This window comes from Theobroma umbraticum, unplaced genomic scaffold (genome assembly GCF_002168275.2).
Source record: "Theobroma umbraticum cultivar Fairchild unplaced genomic scaffold, ASM216827v3 scaffold_204.0, whole genome shotgun sequence".
Lineage (NCBI taxonomy): Eukaryota > Viridiplantae > Streptophyta > Magnoliopsida > Malvales > Malvaceae > Theobroma > Theobroma umbraticum.
In genome coordinates this window covers 6650991-6672648 of record NW_018397267.1, presented here as the reverse complement: position 1 = coordinate 6672648, position 21658 = coordinate 6650991, and the positions used below count along the sequence as shown (strand labels likewise).

The 21658-nt window shown below is 31.9% G+C and overlaps 2 protein-coding genes across 2 annotated transcripts; both read right to left on the bottom strand.

Moving 5' to 3' along the window:
• Positions 1 to 35: 35 nt before the first annotated feature.
• On the bottom strand, positions 36 to 11706 carry MET18 (ARM repeat superfamily protein). Its single transcript, XM_021439022.2, has 20 exons — positions 11550 to 11706; positions 11237 to 11299; positions 11013 to 11067; positions 10678 to 10775; positions 10130 to 10288; positions 9896 to 9955; positions 8962 to 9150; positions 7609 to 7662; positions 6545 to 6631; positions 5703 to 6417; positions 4841 to 5220; positions 4469 to 4542; positions 4222 to 4330; positions 3261 to 4135; positions 2270 to 2345; positions 2052 to 2163; positions 1195 to 1271; positions 827 to 907; positions 540 to 619; positions 36 to 425 (listed from the first exon to the last, which is right to left on the bottom strand). Exons 1-20 carry the CDS (start codon positions 11619 to 11621, stop codon positions 392 to 394), a joined length of 3450 nt encoding a protein of 1149 aa, XP_021294697.1. The 5' UTR covers positions 11622 to 11706; the 3' UTR covers positions 36 to 391.
• A 6358-nt stretch (positions 11707 to 18064) lies between these two features.
• LOC110424468 (uncharacterized) lies at positions 18065 to 20710 on the bottom strand. The gene is made up of 4 exons (XM_021439033.2): positions 20410 to 20710; positions 19965 to 20075; positions 18917 to 19865; positions 18065 to 18823 (listed from the first exon to the last, which is right to left on the bottom strand). Exons 1-4 carry the CDS (start codon positions 20602 to 20604, stop codon positions 18567 to 18569), a joined length of 1512 nt encoding a protein of 503 aa, XP_021294708.1. The 5' UTR covers positions 20605 to 20710; the 3' UTR covers positions 18065 to 18566.
• Positions 20711 to 21658: the final 948 nt, after the last annotated feature.

Sequence of the window (21658 nt, the reverse complement as noted above, 5' to 3'; positions counted from 1 at the left end):
AAAAACCACCTCTTCCATTCCATGCAAGAACTATAACAGCACTTTTTTTATTATTTACTAGGTAGGTTTTATTTAACAAATCTGATTAGATCATGTTTCTTGAACTGAAGCCGTCCAGACAAATATGTTTCATTTTGCTTCTTTCTGTGCTCGCTAAACAGAACAAGCATTTAATTATCCCCTCTCGTCCTTGTTGAAATAGAATAAGATCACCTCTTGGCACTCATTTCTTTTGTTAAATAGAAATTGTAGTCACTTTGAAAAAATATTTACAAATGGAAGCGTTAAATAGTAATTTACACTTCTTTTACTATGACAAATGATCACTTAAGAATCTGTAGCAATATTTACTGCACCTGGCTAGCCTCGGAAGCGAAGCAAACTCGTGATGTTAGATATGAAGACTTCTTGATGCAATTGATGCCCTGTTTAATAAATGAGTGAAACCATCCGTGATGCACATCAACTATAAAACTGAAAAAATACGCATGCAAGCAGTTGTTGCACACTGAAGATAAATACAAATGTAAAATACTGACCATGCTTGTCTGCATCTAACAGCTTCTTGACGAACAGCTCTCTTTGGATCATCAAGAGCCTTTGCTATAGCTCGTAGCACCTGTGAACAATGAAGATACAAATTTAAATGCAAACACAAGCATCCAAAAAATAACAGAAACAAAGACTTGATGATAGCTCAGCAAATATAATCCAGGACCAAGAACTCATATTTGTCTGGCCCTGGTGCATTCTAAAGAAACATCTTGCAGCCAAAATGAGGTAGTAAAATATTCCAGAAAAGCAAATGTTCTCCATGGTTGACTACCTGTGTTCTCATGGGATAAATCCTCGCATGGGATAGCCCAGAAACGGCAACAAGACACTGAATAGCTGTCTCACGAACAAGCTTAAGATGCCAAAAGAGAAAAAAAATAATTTCAAATACCACCGTTAGATATTGGTATATGGATCAACTGGAAATGAAATACAGTTATGTTAGGTAAATATGAAATGATGATTGTTGTCTTTTCTTTTCCCCCTTTTCTTTGGGTTGGAGGAGAAGGTGGTGGCAGGTGGGAGAGGAGGCAGAGAGATTGACCATTGCCAGAATGCTATTTCATAAAATAACAATCTGCTTAAGTGCACAAGAAGCTAAACAAATACATTCATTCTCCTTGGAAAGGTATCTATTACCATCATATGAGGGTATTGAATAAGTTCAATGAGACGATTGGTGATAGTGTGTGCACTATCTGAAACAGCGTCTTGACCTGTATGCATACACAATATTTATAAACATCAGTAGAAAACTCGAGCGGAGAGTCACTGTGAATGTAAAATGATAATGTAATAGTACAATACAATAATTGTATATCAGATGATAGAACCAGGTTTGATGGCTTTGAAATTATATTCTGGCAACCTTCATTGGAAGCCACCTAACAACAGACATGTTTCTGGCAGACAATTCAAATGTTTTCTACAGTAAACCTAGAGAAGCAATAATGTGTTGCTGAGAATGCACAACAACCCAAAATAAGATAACCTAGGTTGGCACTTCTGACCATTTTTGGTTTTTGAAAGTAAATGAAAGAATATTATATAGATACAATAGTAAAAGGTAAAAGTTTGATATAAAAGCAAAAATGTAGTTTTGAAGAATCAACAAGTTTCTCTCATGGATGACAAAAAAACAGTTTCCATTTATTTACAACCATTCTGGTAAAGTTTTTTTTTTTCAGCTATTTGCTCTTTTTTACCAAATATGTTTTTGCAATTTTTGGCAATTTGCTTAACTGCAAAATTAAAGAAACTAGAAATGAAGTGGCACCCAAGCAGAGACAAGTGATTTGTAAGAACATATATTTAGTTGTTGACATTAAGATGTTCTACAACTATTCAATGTATGAAATCTCTTTACCTTCTATCTTCTCACAATACATGAAAACCTTTAAGGAGTAAATAAATCTGCGTAAAAGACTCAAAATGCATGTACAGAAGAGAAAGTTCTATCAGATAATAACAATCTACCAATGTACAATTAGGCTCACCATTTTTATCCATCAATATTCCAGACAAGACTAGCAGGAGACCATAAATAACATCTTTATCCAGAATATCATTGCTTAATGCAGATAAACCATCCAGCACCATTGGAATTATCTACATAAATAAATTTTGGGTTAGTGTAATAGCTTTCTCCAAGTGTCTAAAATATCTGAGAAAGGCTTAATCTATTGCAGAAAGTGTAAGAAATTTCAATATTAACCTTCTTCGCATCACTCAAGACAACAATTAGTGGAGTGTCTATAATAATATGTGCAGAAGCCCGAAGCAGCAAAGATCTGAAATTTGCAGTTTAGTGAAAAATCAATCCCAATTTACCAATAAACATTTCTCACAAGTCTGGTGGTCAATCAATTCAATTATGTCAGCAGTGCCTAAGAAACATGCTGCCCTGAAGTTAAGTAGCTCAAAAAACAGCTAGTTCATGTTTGATCAAATCAATACAATGAAAGAGGAAAAAGGATAAGGATGTAGACCCAGCCAGTCAGAACAGCAATAAAAATCTAACATTAATTGAATATATGCTGTCAATTTTTTCTTCCTCTCTGGTTTTATTTGATTTTATTGATACAGTAAAGTCTTTATTACGGTTTGGTAATGCTTTTACCTTTCCCTTCTGATATAATGTGATTTATTACTAAATGATTGCAATAATAACTAAACTAATAATGTTATGCTTAAACAATTGACAGCATCGCAACAATGATTTGCCTCATTACAGTCTCACTGTTTGTAGAAACATAATATAAACAGGCCTTACCAGGTATAAGCAAACACTTTCCCGTATCAGAATATCTTTTCTGATATTTAACCCAGAAAAGACAACTTTTTGAACTAATGTCGTTTTATGATTTTCACATGGTAGTATCTTATAAGATATATATAGCCAAGAAATACAGAGTTACTATTCTTAACCTACATACCTCAAGTAAAGAATATTGAAATGCACGCAGATGTTGTTATGATGTGACAAAGCAGCAAAGTAATGCAATAAAAGCTGCGTTTTCAATACGTTGCGAAAGAACCATAAGCAAAGACAATTAAATTCAACTTCAACAATTTATTATTTTGTATGTTGAGATAAATCATTCAAGTAAGCACTACAATCAGACAAAAAGGAAATTGGGTACTAATATATACATACACACACACCAAGGAATAAAAAGGTACTAATAAGGAAAGATAATCTATACCTTGATAGTGGTTCAGATTTCATAATCAGAGACTGCAAAATTGGCATCATTGTTGAGAAAAACCGTTGCTTATACAGAGGCCGTATTACTGCATGGAATCCCCGATTCAAACACACTTCAGAGTCACCCATAAGAATTTGAAATGCATCAGCTGCACGTTTCATCACAGAATGATGCAAATCCAGCTCATTATTATTCTCTGAAATGCCCTCTTCCTGATGCAAGATTTCTGCTCTCCCATTTGGCTGTAAGCACTGCAAAAAGATCATAGTTATGTCTTTAACTTTTTCATGGCCTCGCATAAGCAAACCTTTTCCAATCCATGCAAGCCCAACAATGGCATGGATTTGAAGGGAGGTACAACTTCCAATACTGCTACATAAATTAATTAAACTTATGTCATGGGCACTGGCCATTTTTGCTTCAATATCAGATGAGCTATTGCTTTGGAAAATCCATAAACTCAAGTTAAGAATTATATCCATCACTTCCTCCAAGGTACAATCAGTTTGTACTCCAGCAGATTTTAGACCCAATTTGTTAACCACAGAGCCCAATGCCTGGGCTGCCGCAACATTACCCTTGAGGAGGGTTGTCATGAACAGATAAAGTAATGGTTTTATATTTGGAACGTATGTTTCAGGATGAACTGCTATAACCACTGCTGCAAAAAGTGAAAGAATCCATTCATCTCTACTGGAACTGTTATCCACTTGAACAATTTGAAAGCTTTCCTGCTGAAACAGCTCCTTCAGGGGAAAAGAAGTGCTTGATGAAAGTATATGGTAACTCTTTTGTGCTATTATGTTTTGGTTTTCCTGTGAACAACTTGCAACAGCAAGTTTCATTGCTTTCATCATCGCATCAAGAACTTCCTGAAATAAAAAGAAAAATAAAAATTTAGTGCCACATAATTCCAGAGGACCAGGGAGAAAATCTCTGAAGAACTCAAACAACTTACTATTTTGTTGGTTTGAGTAGCATTGAACACCATGCTATTCTCAATTTGGTTCCAAATATGAATGGCGAATTGCAACGGAACTTCTTCAAAACCATTTGCACAATGTATCCTGCATCCATGACAACAATAATTTTGTATTAATAAAAGGAGAATGGGGATGAGGGAGAAGAAAGAAAGCACTCCCCAATTGCCCACCCCCAAATAAATAAATAAAAGGAACAAGAACATTTGGGGTAGGGTTATATACCATGGAATCACCTTATCAGAGTAGCATTTCAAAACTTGAGTTACAATTTCTGCTGAATTTGAACTTCCATGGACCTAAGCAAACAGAATGCGACACCGAATTATCATCATACAATCAAACAAGAGGCAATTGATTTTATAAGTTAAAAGAAAAGCCCCTAGAAATCTATCAAGGAAGGTTTATAACTTCTTGTTATTGCACAGAGTTGGTCGTGTTAAGCACAGTGAAAAGTCATGACCTATCCAAATAGTACCAGCAAAAAGAAAAATTAAAGATGATGAACCATCATCTTCCTCAATGAGGATATTTGATGATCTTTTCACATGATAATTATTCTATTTAATGAAAAAAGAATTAATTGGCCATACATACATAAACCTCAGATAAATTGGCATATATAGCTTCTTCCAGCCCTTCAACAACTTTAAGCATATAACTTTTTCCACTTGTCCCAATTTCGGAGAGTGCTTCCAATCTCAGTGGAAATGGTATGCTAAAATCTCCAAGAGAGGACAATGAAACAATTTTTTCAACGACAAGTCCCAAATAGCTTGGTTCCTTCTCAGATTCATGGCATTTTTCAATAAATGAGCCAATCTGCACTAGGGCTTTCAGTGCCAGTTTCCATAACAATGTGTTGCTGTAATCCACTGTGACAATCGATACAAATGTCGTTAAGATCTTCTCAAACACAGGCTTCGATATCAGCAAATAGCCTTCAGGGAAGGTAGCCAAAATCAGCAACCCCTTCACTACATGTTGAATCAAAACAAAAACAAAACAAATCAATGGTTTTGAATTTACTGATTAAAGTGAAAAGGGGGCTGAAAGGTGCACCTGAACCAGAAAAGTATAACCATTCAATTCCATTAAAACATTTTAGATGGTTTACATTAAATCATATGATAAACTTTTTTCTAATATCTGTAGAGTGTGTCTGTCTGTGGATGCGTGTAGAGAGAGGGAGAGAGTCATATAATTGAAGGGGACAAGTCAACTTCAGTAAAAGCAAACTTTAGCGTTTCAAGCTATAAGATAACTTCCGCTCATATCAAAGATAAAAGTCAGCGGCTTTACTAATCCCCACAGGCTAAAAGACAGACAGGATTGACAAAATGTAATATCCACAATTACATCAGAGGGACCATGAACAAACTAGTATGCATGGCTGGGCTGAAGATTGAAGATAAACACAGAAAACATATCAACTACATTGCAAGACAAAAGTATTCACCTCCAAAGTACATGTCTGCATCATGACTATCTTCACTAGTGCAAATGGAGGCAGAGCAGAAGGCCTTTGTAAGTGAAGGCAAAAAGCTTTGAAGCAAATAGCTCCATGTTTCTTCTGTACGAGCAGATGCTGCTATGATTGTTTCAGAACTAGCAATTAAATCTCTGCATGCTGAAAGAAGCTCAATGCTGAGATAAAGAGCTCCATGATTATATCTTTCGGGAATCATAATGCTGTCATCTGGAGATAAATTTCCAGAAGAATTTCTAACACAGAGACCCAGAATATCCATCAATCGGCTGAAGAAACATTCAAAAACTCTATTGCATGATGCTGTCGAAGCCTTAACAGAAGTGGAAAGGATACAAACAACTGCATGCAATCTCTGCTTGCTCTGTGCAGGAATTCCATGGTAACTCTTATAACTAGAGATCATATTGAAGATCATGTTTATATCTTCATCAACAACAATTAAATCTAAAAACAAGTTTGTATTTTGCACAATAAGCTTCTGTAGAAGACTTAGAGCTTCTGCTGCAATTTCATTTTCTGGAAGGCATAAACCTTCAAGGGTTTCTGGAGTAAATGATAGTACACTGTCAAGTGAAGTAAATACTGCATCTTTTAATGAAGACCAAAGAGCTTCACCATGTTTTGCCATTCTGTCTGCTCCATACTTCACTGTGCAATCACTGAGATACCTCAAAGAATCAACCTGCGAACAAGCACACTTGGCGTTCAATAGATTTGACATTTGAAGAGACACTCCTATAGCCCATAAATGAAGATTATGATCATTGAAATAGCTCCAAACAACAAATCCCTATTTCATGTGCACTGACCTTGGCTGATGGAAGTGAAGAAGAAAGTTTCTCAAGGAGCAATGGAATGGCAAATGGCTCAAAAAGAGGTGTGGACGAAAATGCTAGCTGCAAGAATAACAAATAAAGAGATCATGCATGTAACATATTAAAGCAATAATGTTATGAAAAAAAGGTCAATTCCAATTCCCAACCTCCCTAACAGCCATATATGCAGATTTTAGCAAATCTGTGGATTCAAGATTGATGTCCATTTCAGAAATTTTACAACATGATATGCAGATGTACACATCTTGTAACAAATCATTTATTACTTCAGTGGCAAACCATTCTTATTGTACTGCTAATAATAAACAATCTTTTCTGTTTTCCGGCTGAAACTTTCATACAGCTTAAACTACTAGAAATTTTAAGAATACTTCTCTATTCAACAATACTGGTCTGATCCAAAATTCTAAAACAAGTTTCAACCACATTCTTGTGTTTCCATATGTTTTTTTCTACTATTTACATGGTTTCAAATCAACTAAGAAATAAAAGAAGTAAACTGTATTTTCAATACAGGAATTAGAAAATTAGAAAAAAAAATGACTGCTGAAAATTGTGCATACGGAAGAGATCAAAGTGTAGTAAACAAATGGAGAGAAAGAACCCTTAAGAGTACATCATTTTCCAAGCTCCTCCTGACTGTTCCAATAAATTCATGTTTCATGAACTGACCACAAGGTCGCTCAAAATGGAGTCACTAAGAAGAAGGAAATCTAAGCTCATCGACATTTTTGAAGAACATAAATGAGCATGAGGAAGGAGGAAGAACAAAGAAAAAGACAGAGGTATACAACATATTTCTGGTAAAGCAAAGCGAATACATTAATGTATCTTTCTTCAGACTTTGAGCTCCATGTCTGGAAAAGGATTAATAGCAACAAGTACAAGATGACTTTAACAATTTGTGTATATTTCTTCCAACTGGCAGCCAAAAGTACGTGACAGCATTTATAAACAATGAATAACCCAACTCTGGACAAAAGACTAAGTATATAACCTGTAAAGACAGAAGAAGTCTAAACAAAAGTATTACATACCATTAATGCTCTAGCAAGATCATCCCTTTTAATATTCAAATCCTCACCTTTTGGCTGGAGAATACAAAAAAGAGAACCCAATGTCATTAATCATGCCTCCAGTCAGTACACATTCTAATAGATTTATTGCACACACAGTATTTTTCTGTTAGCACTAGTCAATGAGCATGGCCTTCATTATTTCCTTTCCCCAGTCATTGCCTAAATAATTTTGGAATCCAATTTCAAACGACTCCAAGGTTTTATAAAAAGAAACATCCAGATATCCGCATGGTAAACATAAATATTGATTTTAACCCTAGTGTAACTTTGGTCAGCTAACTCAACTTATAAAACAGTTAAATAACCATATTCAAGTGAAAACCCAAAATAACCACCTTCCACCCAAGTATATAGGATAAGCATGGTCAGACTAGGCCACTTGGGTACAAAATTCTGTCCCCGTTAAGTGCCAGCATTTCTTTTTTTTTTTTTTTGGGACATCCCAAATTATATCTGTTTAAAACAAAAAATAATCATTATCTCTACAAATATACCCTTAACAAGAAATTTGACCTTGCACCAAAAAGATGGCAATTTATCTTAACATTTCAGCAATTTTGATAAGGACACTTAAACAGAGAGAGAATAAGTATAAAGCTTTTTATATTGCAGCTTCCTTTTCAAAATCTGTCCCATTATACCACAAAGGCTAATTCACGTTACAAAGTAGTATTCATATTTAATTAGGAAGCAGTGACTCGAACATTGGACATTGAGATATAATGAAGTTTTTAAGAGTGCCAAAAAAACAAATGTCAGACTCTGACTTTGATTTCAAAAATTCATCAGCAACAGCAGCTAATAACCACAAATCCTAGAAACAAAGAGCAGTGAAGCTACATAAGTCTTACAAAGTGTCGGTTCAAAAGCTTAGAACTGAACTCCAGCTTTACAAGGGTTGAAATTGGTATCAGGGATGGTATGCATTTAAAAATTAAAAAAAAAAAAAAGAAACAAACATCAAAACATGAACCTTTTTTACTTAAATAAAGATCATCAGTTTATTGCCTTTACTTCTTCCTACACCAATTACATCAAATATATTGGTCTCTGGGCTAGCAAAATCAATAGCAGGTTGGCTACTTATCTTTAATAAATAGATACAATTAATAACCATTACTGATCTTTGATTCATAGGTTCAAAAAGGAAAGTCCACACATGCATTACTCATTAGTTCCTAGGAAAACCTGTATTGACAGTGTAAATTTCATCACCATAAATATATAATGCAGTTTTCTACACTCGTATCCAAATAGATTATGACAGCTAATTTGAATATAGCAAAGTACATTGGCATGCATAAAGCTTACATGTGTGAAATGAATCGGAAAGTAATAGCTCAAATTCTCAAAAAGGTCATGAGCAAAACTGGTAAAGGGGCCCAAAGGATCTGGGAAGAGTTGCGGCAAAATCTCAATAATGTGAAATATTAACATCAAGCAGTGAGGATCCTTTTCTCCATCAACAGCTTCACAGATTCCATAAATAAGGTTATCACCCTGGATCACAAATCAGCAATCAGATTATTAATAACAGAAAAACGACAATGACAATTGAGACTTGCCAAACTTTTTAAGACTTCATACTGCATGAATTTGCGTGGATGGGATCACAGATGCTGGTTTTTATGATCACAAAAGAAAGAGTGAAAGAGAGAACCACAGCAGTTTATTTTCACACTTTCTTTGCAGAAAAAGAAAATCTATATTTTCTCATTCTCCATTCCTTGTGCCAAGCATCACAATTGTGTACTATTAGCACATTCATTCCTTGCGTGCATCACATATTTAGAGCAATTCCATTCTTCCAATCAGAATTACCTCCCTCTGACATTGAAAATATGCAAAGCACCTCATCTATAATCTATAACAATCATCCTAAGCACTTCTATCAATTATTAACAGAACGAAATGAGCTCCATGGTTGTATCATGGTATTTTAAACACACTAACTCCAACTGACTTTTTAGGTGAAATAAAATGATTTCAATCTTGAAACAGGTAGTTTCTAGTCTTCTTGCTTTTAATTTTTTTCCCGTTAGTCTTAATAGAGAAATTCAGAATATGTTCCAAACATTAAACAATCAGAGCAGGATCTAGGAGATTGCATGAATCACTTTCCTTTACTCTTCATTAAATTCATTCCATAATATACCCATAGGATGGAAAAATAATACATAAAAGAACAGAAGAAAATCAGTCCAATAAAGCATGCAGCGAAGGAAAACAAGCCCAGAAAAAATACCAGTGAAGCAACAGCTTTGGGGTAGCGTTCTAGTAGACATTGCAGAAGTTCAAAGCAAAGCTGCAAGAAGATCCGTTTAAAAGATAAAGTGAAACAACCAACACTCTTATATACAATAATTTATAATATTATATATAGAGAATAAAATCTGGCTGATACCTATTTTGTGGAAGGCACTCAAATACATGTATGTGTAAGATCATGCATTATTAGGAATATCAACTATATCTTTACCTTTCGGTCATACTTTCCTAGAGACTGCACTTGTAGATTCTGTAAATATGACTCTGCAACTGCTTTTGCATCAGTTTCACTGACAATACCACCACTGCTTTTCCTCCTCAACAGAGCCGAGCAGCCAACAAGTGCTCCCCGTAAAGCTCTCCAATCTGCCTGATGTAGTAAAATTATCATCTATCTAATTCTAAAATTTGAAGGTAATACATAATATGGTGATTATGTACAAAAAGAAAGCCCAAGTCTAGTTTGTAGCACCAAATTTTGCCTAACTTATGGAAAGTGCTAGGAAATGGTAAAAAAAAAAAGAAGGCTTCTAACGTACACAATGGAGCTAGGATCCAAATAGAGAATGTAGTCTAACCAAGTGAGCATCTAGCCATGGAATGGTTAGAACTCAAAATGCCCACAACAAATTCTAACGAGATGAAAAAATAATGATGAAGCTTTGAAATCAAAAGTAACTAGTAGATCCAAAATTATGACAAACATGCCATCATTTGTTTTAAGTGAACTATATTGTTGACTGCGAATGCCAAACTCACCAATCTATCTGTGAAAAATTGTATCAAGCTATGAATAGCAGCGTCATCCAATGGCTTTGATGCAAGATGCATGAGAACTTCACCAAGAAGGAGAATACCTGGAAAAGGACACCAAATAAAAAAAAGTTCAAGCATCATTTGTTTATTTACATGTTCCAAATAAAATCTTAATGTATATGGGGAAAGAAGAGAAATATATTTAAAAAAAAAAAAGTAGCTTGCAATTAAGGCTATGACATGAAGTAATAGATTGAGCACTAAATCTAGGCATTCTCCACAACGATCAACAGAACAAAACAAAAATACCAGCAACACAACCAGTTGAATTTTACTACCTCTAGCACGAATAATGTTGTCTGCAGTGGTCAAATACCCCTCCATCTCTCTAACCTATTATCTCAAAAGTAAAAGAAAAGATGAAGTAAGCAAGCTACACATAGCCAAAAAGTTGACCTAAAAAATAAATGCACAAATAACTAAGTAAAAGGCCCATTAGAAAAAAAAAAAAAAAGAAATAGAAAGGGCAACCTTTCTTCAAATTGAGTACAATGAAGCATACCAGTGTTTCTACCGTTAACTGATTATTCTTCAACAATGAAGCAATGGCGTCCAGACTGGCAGCCTATATAGCATATATAAACATAAACCTTCCAGTACATTCAAAATTATATGAAAAAAGAATTGAATTTATTCAACACAAAATTCGGAGCTTAATTAAGTAAAACAAAATAGGTTTTCACAAACTATTTTATAATTTAGGCTCAAATTTACCTTTTTTTTTGTCATATTAACGAACTTCTCAGGAAAAGAAAATTGTGCTCAAATTAAAATTGATAGAAATCTTAAAGAAATTGAGGGAATAGTAAGTGAACCTGCTGACTAGGAGAACGAGATGAATCAACGAACGACTCAATGTACTGGATCAGTTGACTCGTTTCTGCCATTATTCTTTTTTTTCCTTTTTTTGAGAAAAACTTTTGAACACTAGGGTTTAAGAGTAAAGCGAAAGAGAGAGAGATAGAAGAAGGGTTTAGGAGTTTTATTCTAACAGAAGACTTGAAAACGGAAAAAAGGGGTTTTAAATCGGAAGGGCTTATAGACACGGTTATTTGTTGAATGACCCCTCGAAGAAAATTTGTTTTCACTTTTTAGCTTGTACTACCAAACAAGTCAAATTTTCAGGCTTAAAAAAAAATAAATTACCACCATCGCTCCGTTTGCTAAAGGAAAATCTATTTTATAATCTTTTACTGAAAAATTTAATATTTTTTTGTTAGTTAAATTATGCAATTAATTCATGTATTTTAATAAAGTAGTGGATTTAGTTTGTATATAATACTTTGTGAAAATTAAGTCTTTATATTTTTTAAAATTAATAATATTAGTTCAATGTGTTGAAAGTTTTTTTTTATTTATGTTGATATGGCATTTTGTTGTATTGACGTGTTATTTTGATGTAACATTTAATCTAATGATAAAATAATGATGATGTGACATTTCACAAATGATGTAATAATAATGCTCATATGATATGATTAAGCATTGACATGAATTTTATAAGTACGAACATGAATTATTGAAAGTGAGCTAATGATTTTAAATAGAATTAGAAAAGAAATAGATAAAAAATATAAATAAGTTTATAGAATTTAAAAGAATAGTGTTGTAAGATAGAGAAGAATTGAATTTTTGTGATCTATAATTTAAAATATTAAAAAAATATTGTAAAATAGATCAAAAATACCATATCATCATATTCAATACCACATCAGTAAGAAAATGTCATATCAATAAAGATAACATAAAAATTTTAACGTATTGAACTGATATTGTCAATTTTAAAAAATATAAAAACTCAATTTTAACAAAATTATTATATAGGAATTAAATTCATCACTTTGCTATAGTAGAGGGACTAATTGTATAATTTAATTTTTTTATTATTTGAATAAATTGTTAAAATTATTTTCAGTTATTTGGATTATGTTGTAAAAAATATTTTTTACCATAATATCATAAAAATAGTAACATTGATCAATTATGCAACACATCCAAAACAATTTTTTCAACATTGAAAATATTATATGATAATAATATTTAATCATCTTTATTTATTTATTTCTCATCATATTGTTATACTAATTATTTTTTAAGCCAATAAATCATAAATTAAAAATTAAAAGAAAGGAAAGACTTTCATAAATGAAAATTTTATTTTCTTTTTTATATAAATTTTTTTAATTGATTTTAGTTGTTTTGTATTATATTAAAAATTCTAGTATCTTAGTAAAAATAAGTATAATGATATGATCCATATGGGATGATTAAATAAAAATACTTAATGTTTTGTTGAAAAATAATAATACATAAAGATAAAAAATAATGGCACTTTATTATTTTATTGCTTTGGTAGATCGATTTCAAAAGAAGAAGAGGATAATATTTTTCAAGTGATCATGGCAAGAAGAAAAGACAACACAAAATGTTTTACGTCTTTCGATTTAAAGACATTTTATGCTATTCCAATGAACTTATAAAACATTTTATATTCATAATAAGTTTTTTCTTTTCCAAACAAGAGAAAAAGTTGAAAATCTTTTTTGAAAAATCTTTTTGAGAGCTTATATGTCAAAAATTTCAAATTTCAAACATGTAATGATAGTAAGGATTATGGTTGCAAAATTCATTTGCTTTCATTTACTATTGTAAAGGGTTCTTCTAGTAAGGAGAAAGAACATATTATAATAAGTGAAGTGGATTGCATTAGAGGTAACAGATAGAAATACTAAAGCAATTCTTAAAGTATAAGTGCTTTGGTAGCAATCGATGAAGAAAAAGAAAAGGTGGAGAAAGAGGTGGAGTCCTACGAATGGAAAGGGCTAAGAAAAAGAATAATTGGAAAAGCTTTGAAAGAGTTTTTAGAATAATTTCTGCTAAATTTCTTAATTGCTTATAATTGCTCCCAAACCTTCAAAGCTCTCACATTTATATTGAACAAGTGCATTTTCTTAAGAGTAGTTGGGAGAACACATTCAATTATGAAAGAACATGCTTGTTATAGAAAAGCATCTTAAAAAATGGCTTATGAGATATTAAGAGAATGATCATGTAGTTAAGTAGTAGGCGTAAGTTTTAAGTAGTGGAGTAGTGACATTTAATAGTGCACCTCGTGCACTTTATTGGAAGAAAAAAAAATAAGACACAAGTATTTTAAGGAAATGTTAAGAATAAGTCTTTTTAACTATCTTTATATTTGAACCACTAAGCCAAACTCTCTAGAGCATCTTAAACGTGAAAATAACTTATGAGCCCTACCACTCGTTTTGAGTTACTTTTACTTCCTCATGTGAAATAGTTGTTCCATGTTTGTTTTTATAATTGTTCCACACTTGCTCCTATTATGTTACACAATGATTCAAGAAATAATAGTTAGTCAAAATTAAGCATTTACATTTTTATCCTGCATCAAGTTCTTATAAGGAGTTTTATGCATAAAATAAGAAGATATTTATACATGAAAGAAGAAGATGCACATAGAAGAAGCAAGGCAACACGTTTATATATATTTAAAGAATAAAGAATAGCTTTGTAAATTTATACATTTATTATTTTTTTATTATTTTTTTGTTATCGTTATGTGTTACGCACTTAGGAACATCCTTAAGCATTTCTATACTTAGAATGTCTTTAAACATTTTTACGCTTGAAACATTGTTGGGCGTTTCTATGCTTAAAACACCTCTAAAACACTTAAGGTGCATTTGGTTTAGTGCAAGTAAAGAAGATTTCTTGTAATTTAATTAAGTGTAATTACTTTACAATGTTTGGTTTAGGGAAAGTGGTTGTTAAGGTGATTCCATTGTAATATCATTACAATGAGAAAAAGAAATGTCATTCCTTTCTCTCACAGAGGGAAATTAACTTTCCCTTTGTAAAAGGAAAGTTACATAACTTTTTTCCTTAAATTGTCTACCCAATCTTTTTCTATTTACTCTTCTTCTTCTTTTCCTTCTTCTTCTTCTTGTTGCCAACTATAGAACCCTAGCCACTCACCAACAAGCCCTAATAGTTGAATTTTTTGGGAGGAGAGAGGGGCGCCATTTGAATCTGGTGATGGGAGTAAAGAAGAAGGGGAGAAAAAGAAAAGAAAAGAAGAATAGTCCATCAACAAAGAGTAAGGAGGAAGGAAGAATAACAGTCCATAACCATAGAGCAACAAGGAAGGAGAGCAAAAGGAAAATAAAAAGAAAAGCCCATTGGAAGGACGATGGGTGCATGAAAAAATAAGAGAAAAAAATGACAGAAAAAAGAAAGAAAGAAAGTGATGGATTGTTTGACAATTTAACTAATTAACTAATATTTTTATGAAATAATTTAATTATTTAAAATTTAACTAATTTATTAAAAATAAATATTTAAGAAATTGAGAGGATTTGAGAGGGAAAGATGTTTGATGTCGCGATTATGAGAGAAAGAACTTAAAATTGAATATATATCAATAGATGAGAACATCTATCGATAGATTACGTTTAAACTTTTAACAGTGGCTATTTATCTATTGATAAATAATGCGATCTATCGATAGAATTTTTTATCTATCAATAGATTGGTCTTTGAATAATGTTTTTTATTTTTTATTTTTATAAGTTAAAGGTGAAAATAAATATTTAGTAATTTTACATATTTTAATATTTAAATAATTAATATAAAAATATTATATTATGTTTTAATGTTTTTATTTATTATTGTAATTACTTAAAGTTGAAAAGTCAAATTTTATATTAAAAATTATGAATTTATTCAACTTATATGTTTTTAAATATAAGGGTAATTTTGTCAATTTATATTACATTCATAATAAAATACTTACAAACTAAACACTACTATGTAATCCTCTCAACAATCATATTCCCTACCATCATCACTTTTACTTGTTATACAAAACACTATAAAGTTATATTCTCAGCAATTACATTCTTAGTAATCATACACCCAGCAATCACATTCTCAACAATACACCAAATGCAACTATAATCTAATTTACCCCTTATAAGAAAATTTTATTATTGAAAAGAAAAATTGTATACATAATTGAAATATTATGATTAATAATAAACCTTGCCGTATGCAAAAAACAAAAAAGAATGCAAATAAAGCCATTGATTTATTTCACATTGTGGGAAAAAGAAGAGAAGGTCAAGAGTTACGGAAGGGATGAGATATTCTCTTAAAAATGATTGTTCATATTCCAAATGAAATACAAATAGATTGTTTAATGTTTTCTCTTTTGATAGAAGTCGTTAACTCCATAAATAATTAGAAGAATAACAAGTAATCGATAATGTATCATGGATTACATCATCATTTTAAGACAAGTATCACAACATGACAATCCCTATTTATGATCATACAAATAGCTTTACATCAACTTGACAAACAAAATATTGGAATAAGAAAAGAAACAATGGTGCCATCATAATGTGGAAATAAGGATGATACAATCGACACACATCTTACACCAAATTACCACCTTATGATGGCTTTGTAAGTTTTGGAATCTACTAGTCGAATGTATGTTTTTATTTTTTAAAGATATTATTTGAAAAGGAAGGTAGTTCGCAAACTATTATATAAATTATGGGAAAGTGACTCTAGTTTTAATTTTCATATAATATTGCTACAACTTCTCTTTTTGAAAAAATACGAGTAGGGAAATAAAATACTGTCAGTTAAAATTTTACTATGCAAGTATACATATCGAATAGATTGTATATTAGCAAGCAGAGTATCAATCCTATAGGGAATTGATCTAAATTTTACTAAGTACTAACATTAGAACAATTTAGTTTTATTCAAATAATTAAAATCTGAATTCTAATTGAACTAAAAATTACACAACTAAAACTAATTTAATTAAAAATTAAAGTAGCAAGATAATTGGGTAAACAACAAATCAAACAAGCCTAGGATTACAATATCCCTCATACTTCATCTAAATCTTACCTCTCTTCCTTAACTTATTTAAATAGGTTGAATTGCTAACCTATAGTCTTAAATTATTTATAAGGGTCTCCCAACTCATGTTATAAAAATATCTATTTTAACCAAAACACTATATCCTTATGTGAATTGAAATTAAAACACTCATTAAGTTCAGGCTCTAATCTGACTACATATGACCTATAGGTATATCCCTATCTTATAGGCAAATCAATTAATATGATCATATGCTATTTCAATTTTAGTCTATACTAAACTCCTTTTTTCAAGTTTGTTTAGGTTCCTAAATTAATTTAACTGGTGGCCAAACAATTAAAAGTATTAAGAACAAATTGAAATAAACAATTCAAATCTCATTGAAAATAAGCAAGAAAGAGATTAAAAATTTAGATTACATGTGAGTTCAATTGCAATCCTAAAAAAATAAATTAGCTCATAATATTTAACAAAGACAATATCCAAAGAAATTTAGCCATGAATCTAAGTCAAAGAGAATAAGAAAAACACAAAAGTAAGAGAGAAAACTAATAGTTAGAGCTTTGTGATCTTGATTTTCTCTCTAATTCTCTTATTTTCTTACTTTGTTCTTGGCTTTCAATTTTCAGAATAGTTGTTTGCTACCTCCCCTCAAAATCTCTGAAAAAGGTCTCTTAAATAGGCTCCAAATAACCTAATTTCTAAAATCCTATTAACTTCTTTTATATTTGGAGAGTCGCCCAGCACTGCGGCGCTACTTCTCCAGCGCTGCAGCGCTGAGCTTTTTGGAAATTTTGTATGTCTGTTTTCTTTCATCAACGCTGCAGCCTTGTTCACCCAGCGCTGTGGCAGTCTATCAAATTCAAACATGAGTTTCAACCTGAGATGTTCCGAACTGGGCAAAGTAGTAAACATAAAAGTTTTATCCCTGTCTCTTAACTTTCCAATGGATGAAGAATTATATCAATTGGACTCCTGGATTGAAAGATATGCTCCAAATACTGCATCATATTCAGTCCTTGCGTATTGCTGCAGTGCTCCGACTTTGACAAATATTTTGACCATGATCCAATCAGAACTGGGTGAATTGATAAAAATAAACGTTGTATACCTTCTTCTTATAATTCTATTGGCCCAAGAATCACCTTATATGGAGTTGTTTAGAGAGAAATATAGTCAAACTACTGAAATATATACGAATGAAATCATTGCCATACTTGCACTAATTTTCATCAAATAAGCCTTTTTCACCAATTTTCTACAAAAGACATAACAGAAATTAACAATAACTACTCTTAAAGTAATTTAAAACAAAATAACATAAAATTTAACTAAAATAACTTAAATTAGTCACTTAACAAGTAATTAAACTTAAACTAGAAAAACACTTAAAACGCTAAAATTCGAACCTAAAATTTCAAAGATCTAGCTAGTTAAGCCTCCAAAATATGTCAAAATAACTCTATATAATAAAATTATCAAGTACCTCCTGTCTTAATTCAAAAGTTCTCAAAATTTTCACCTAATTTCCATCTTGGTGAACCATAACTTACAAAAGAATAACCTTTCTTATCCAATTTCCATCTCTATTGGGCTTGTCTCATCCTCTCCCCAAGAAAGATAATAATCAACGCAAATTCACAGAGTAATTTCATGCATAGTACTTCACATAATTCTGCAGAAAGAGTGGAAGTTTGTGTATATGCATGATGCTTCTAGATCTGCTCTCGCTGTTATATTTTAAAATGGATATTATTAACATTGAACAGGCACAATACACGTGTATTGTGGTAAAAACCAAAAAACCCCTTGACAAGCCTCAACACTTCCTAGAAATTTACGGACAAAATATCGGCAAACACCACCAGTTACAAGTCAGCATTGAGCTGTTTTCAGATATGAAGAGGTGTTTGTCATCTCAAACCATCCGCTATTGGATTTTCATCGTCGCATGAGACCTCATCCAGCATGTCAAGAAATCCCTTCCTAGCAGTCCTTTGAACTGCAGAGGCATTATAACGAAGTCCAAAAGCTGACACTGCTTCAAACTTTGTCCATAGCTCTTTCTTTAGAGTACTCTCACCAGGACGTTTGCCTGTCCGCATTGTGCTTTCAGGTTCTTTCCACATTGGAGTACTTTGTACGAGTGCCAAGTTGTTGCAAGTATTTTCTGCAGAAACAAGAGAATTTGACGTTCAATTTCCTGCTGAAGAAAAAACATCAGTGAGTTTATTTAATTAACCAAATACATAACAAAAAGTACCTTGGTTAAACGCTTTGTTTTGCTGGACGCCATCTGTAACATCATTTCCTTTTGACAAAGGCAATTCCGTTTGTTGATTTAAAGCACAAGGGATATGCAAATGGTGATCGGAGGCAACATTGTCCATGGATTTGTCATCTGGTGGCTCCAACAAGATGCAACTTTTAGGAGGTGAGAATAACCACATTGGTGAGGATTCCAGCTCTTTCTTCCCAATTTCTGATTTGTAAGTTTGTTTTATGCCCAGTAGTTCTGGATACTTCAAAGTCAGATCCGCAGAAGCTTCACTGCCAGAGGATTCAGTAAAAGCACTGTTGCTAATTCCAACAGGAAACGGGGTAGACTTGCGCACGCCGTAGTCGCCTCTATGCAAGGACTCATGAATCGGTTCAAGCAGCACACAAGATTTAGGAGGCGACATTTTTAAGCATGGAGTCATGACAAGCATAGAATGGTCTTTTCTTGATAACACTGGTGAAGAAATAAACCTACACTTCAATGTCTTCTCTGTTTCAGCCACAACAGGTTCAGAAGGCTTAATCGGCGTTGGCTTTACGGCAACACCTTCAAGCAAATCGTCATTTTCATCCCTAGGAATGTTGAGAAAAGATGGCAGCTCAACAGTAGATTTGGAAGCAATCCTTTCAAATACTGATTTAGACGAATCACGCCTCTTGGAAGACAATGCTTTTGACATAGGGAGAGGCGTAAGCAGAAACAGCTGTCTACCTCTCTCAACATTGCAGTCAGCAGCACGCCACGAAACAAGGGGAGAAGGAGAGATTAACGAATCCAGAGTGGTTTCTTCTGGACTCCCAACATCAAAGCATTCCTTTTCATTTACATTTACAAAAGGAACAGTTTCACTTTCCCAATGATGTCCAGGTTGATCTCTGTACTCCCCAGCGGAAGGACTCGAAAGCTCCTTCTGAAATCTGGGAACCCACGGCTGCAATTATAGAACACGAAAATCCATGTTAATTCTGCAATATATATATATTCAAATTCAAGTGATATATACTTAAGAAAATTAACCTAAAAGATTAACCTTTAAAGAGGACAGCATTTCGGACAAGACATTCGCGAAAGATTCGATTTCTTTTGTCCCATTTTCGCTTGTTGCCTTAAGCTTAAAAGCTTCCGCAACAAGTTCATCAATCTGCCATTGCAAAACATAGATTGGTGTATATCAGTTTAGGAACAAATTTATTGGAAAAGCTTATAACAATAAGTAAGCAACTCGAATCCTCAGGGGAAAAAAGAAAATGCAGAAATTAGATTGCAAAATCTAAGGAATCCATCAAACACATACAAAAAATTAAATAAAATAAGTAATAAAATGAAGAAGTAAAACCTAGCTAAACTCGGATAATTTTACACGTAATTTTAGCATATTTCCTCAGGAGCCAAACAGAAGCTAAACCCTAAACAAGTACATTTAATCATAACTTGGTACCCGAAAGAAAAACTTAAAATTTTAGTTTTGGTCATACCTGGCGGAGGAGAGAGGAAAGATCGGATTGAACGAGAAGGAGGCGATCGAGGGAGTCGTGGCTTTGAATCTTGTCTTTGTCGACCATTTTCTTCTTCGGAATGTCCGATTTGGAGAAACTCCTTGCACTATTGTTATTCGATACATCTCTCAGCGGTTTCCTCACGGATTTCGCTGCCCATTCCGTTCTCCTCATCCTTTTCTTTCCTTTTTCCTCTTTATTTTTGTGGTAATTTCCAGTCTAGAATTTTCCTCTTTCTTTCTCCCTCTAGATTTTATGCCGTTTGCATTTTGAATTTCTGGTCTGGCTCTCTGCAGGGCGGGCTGTTATTATTTTTTTCGTTATCTGTTTCTTTATTTACATTTATGTTTTTTAGGATCCGAATGTTGAGACGATGGGCCGGGTTGAAGAGAACTTAGCGGATCGGAGTCGAAGTATGGCTAGCTTATTGCTACACATTGGTTTGCGAATTAAATAAAAATAAAATAAAATATTATTTTATAAAAATAATTATAATCATTAAATAATTTGATAGATGAATGAAATAAAATAAAAATAGTATTTATGATTTAACTTTGAAATAAGAAAACTAATAAAAGATAAAAATATTTATTTTGTTTTATTTTTTAAATATTAATATGTTATTTATAATATAATTATTAAAATTATAAAATATTAATATTTCATTTATAATTTTAATATTATTATGATTATTTATTTTATTTTATTTTCTAAATATTAATAATTTATAATTGATTTAAATATTAATAATTTATAATTTAAATATTAATTTTATTTATAATTTAATAATTAAAATTTTAAAATATTAATACTTTTAATTAATTTTTAAATTCAAAATATTTTATAAATAGAATTAAAAACATAAACTTTTTATTATAATAAGATTTATTTTTTCTCCATTAGCATTTTTTATTTTGTAATTTATATTTTCACTTAATAATTTAAAAACTAATTTTTTAAAATATTAATATTTTATTTTATAATTTAATATATATTATAATGAAAATATTAAAATATTAATAATTTTTAATTTTTAATTTAAAGTATTAATTTTATAACTTTAAGTTTGTAAGTTTTAAAAGTAAGGACATTTTAGTGTAGAATGTTTGAATTCTATTTTCATGGGTGTGAAATAAATAATACCATGGGAAAAATGGTATTCATTATTCTAAAGTTTTGCCAAGTTTTGGAATGGCTATTTCTTCTTCCAAAAACAAACCAAATTAGG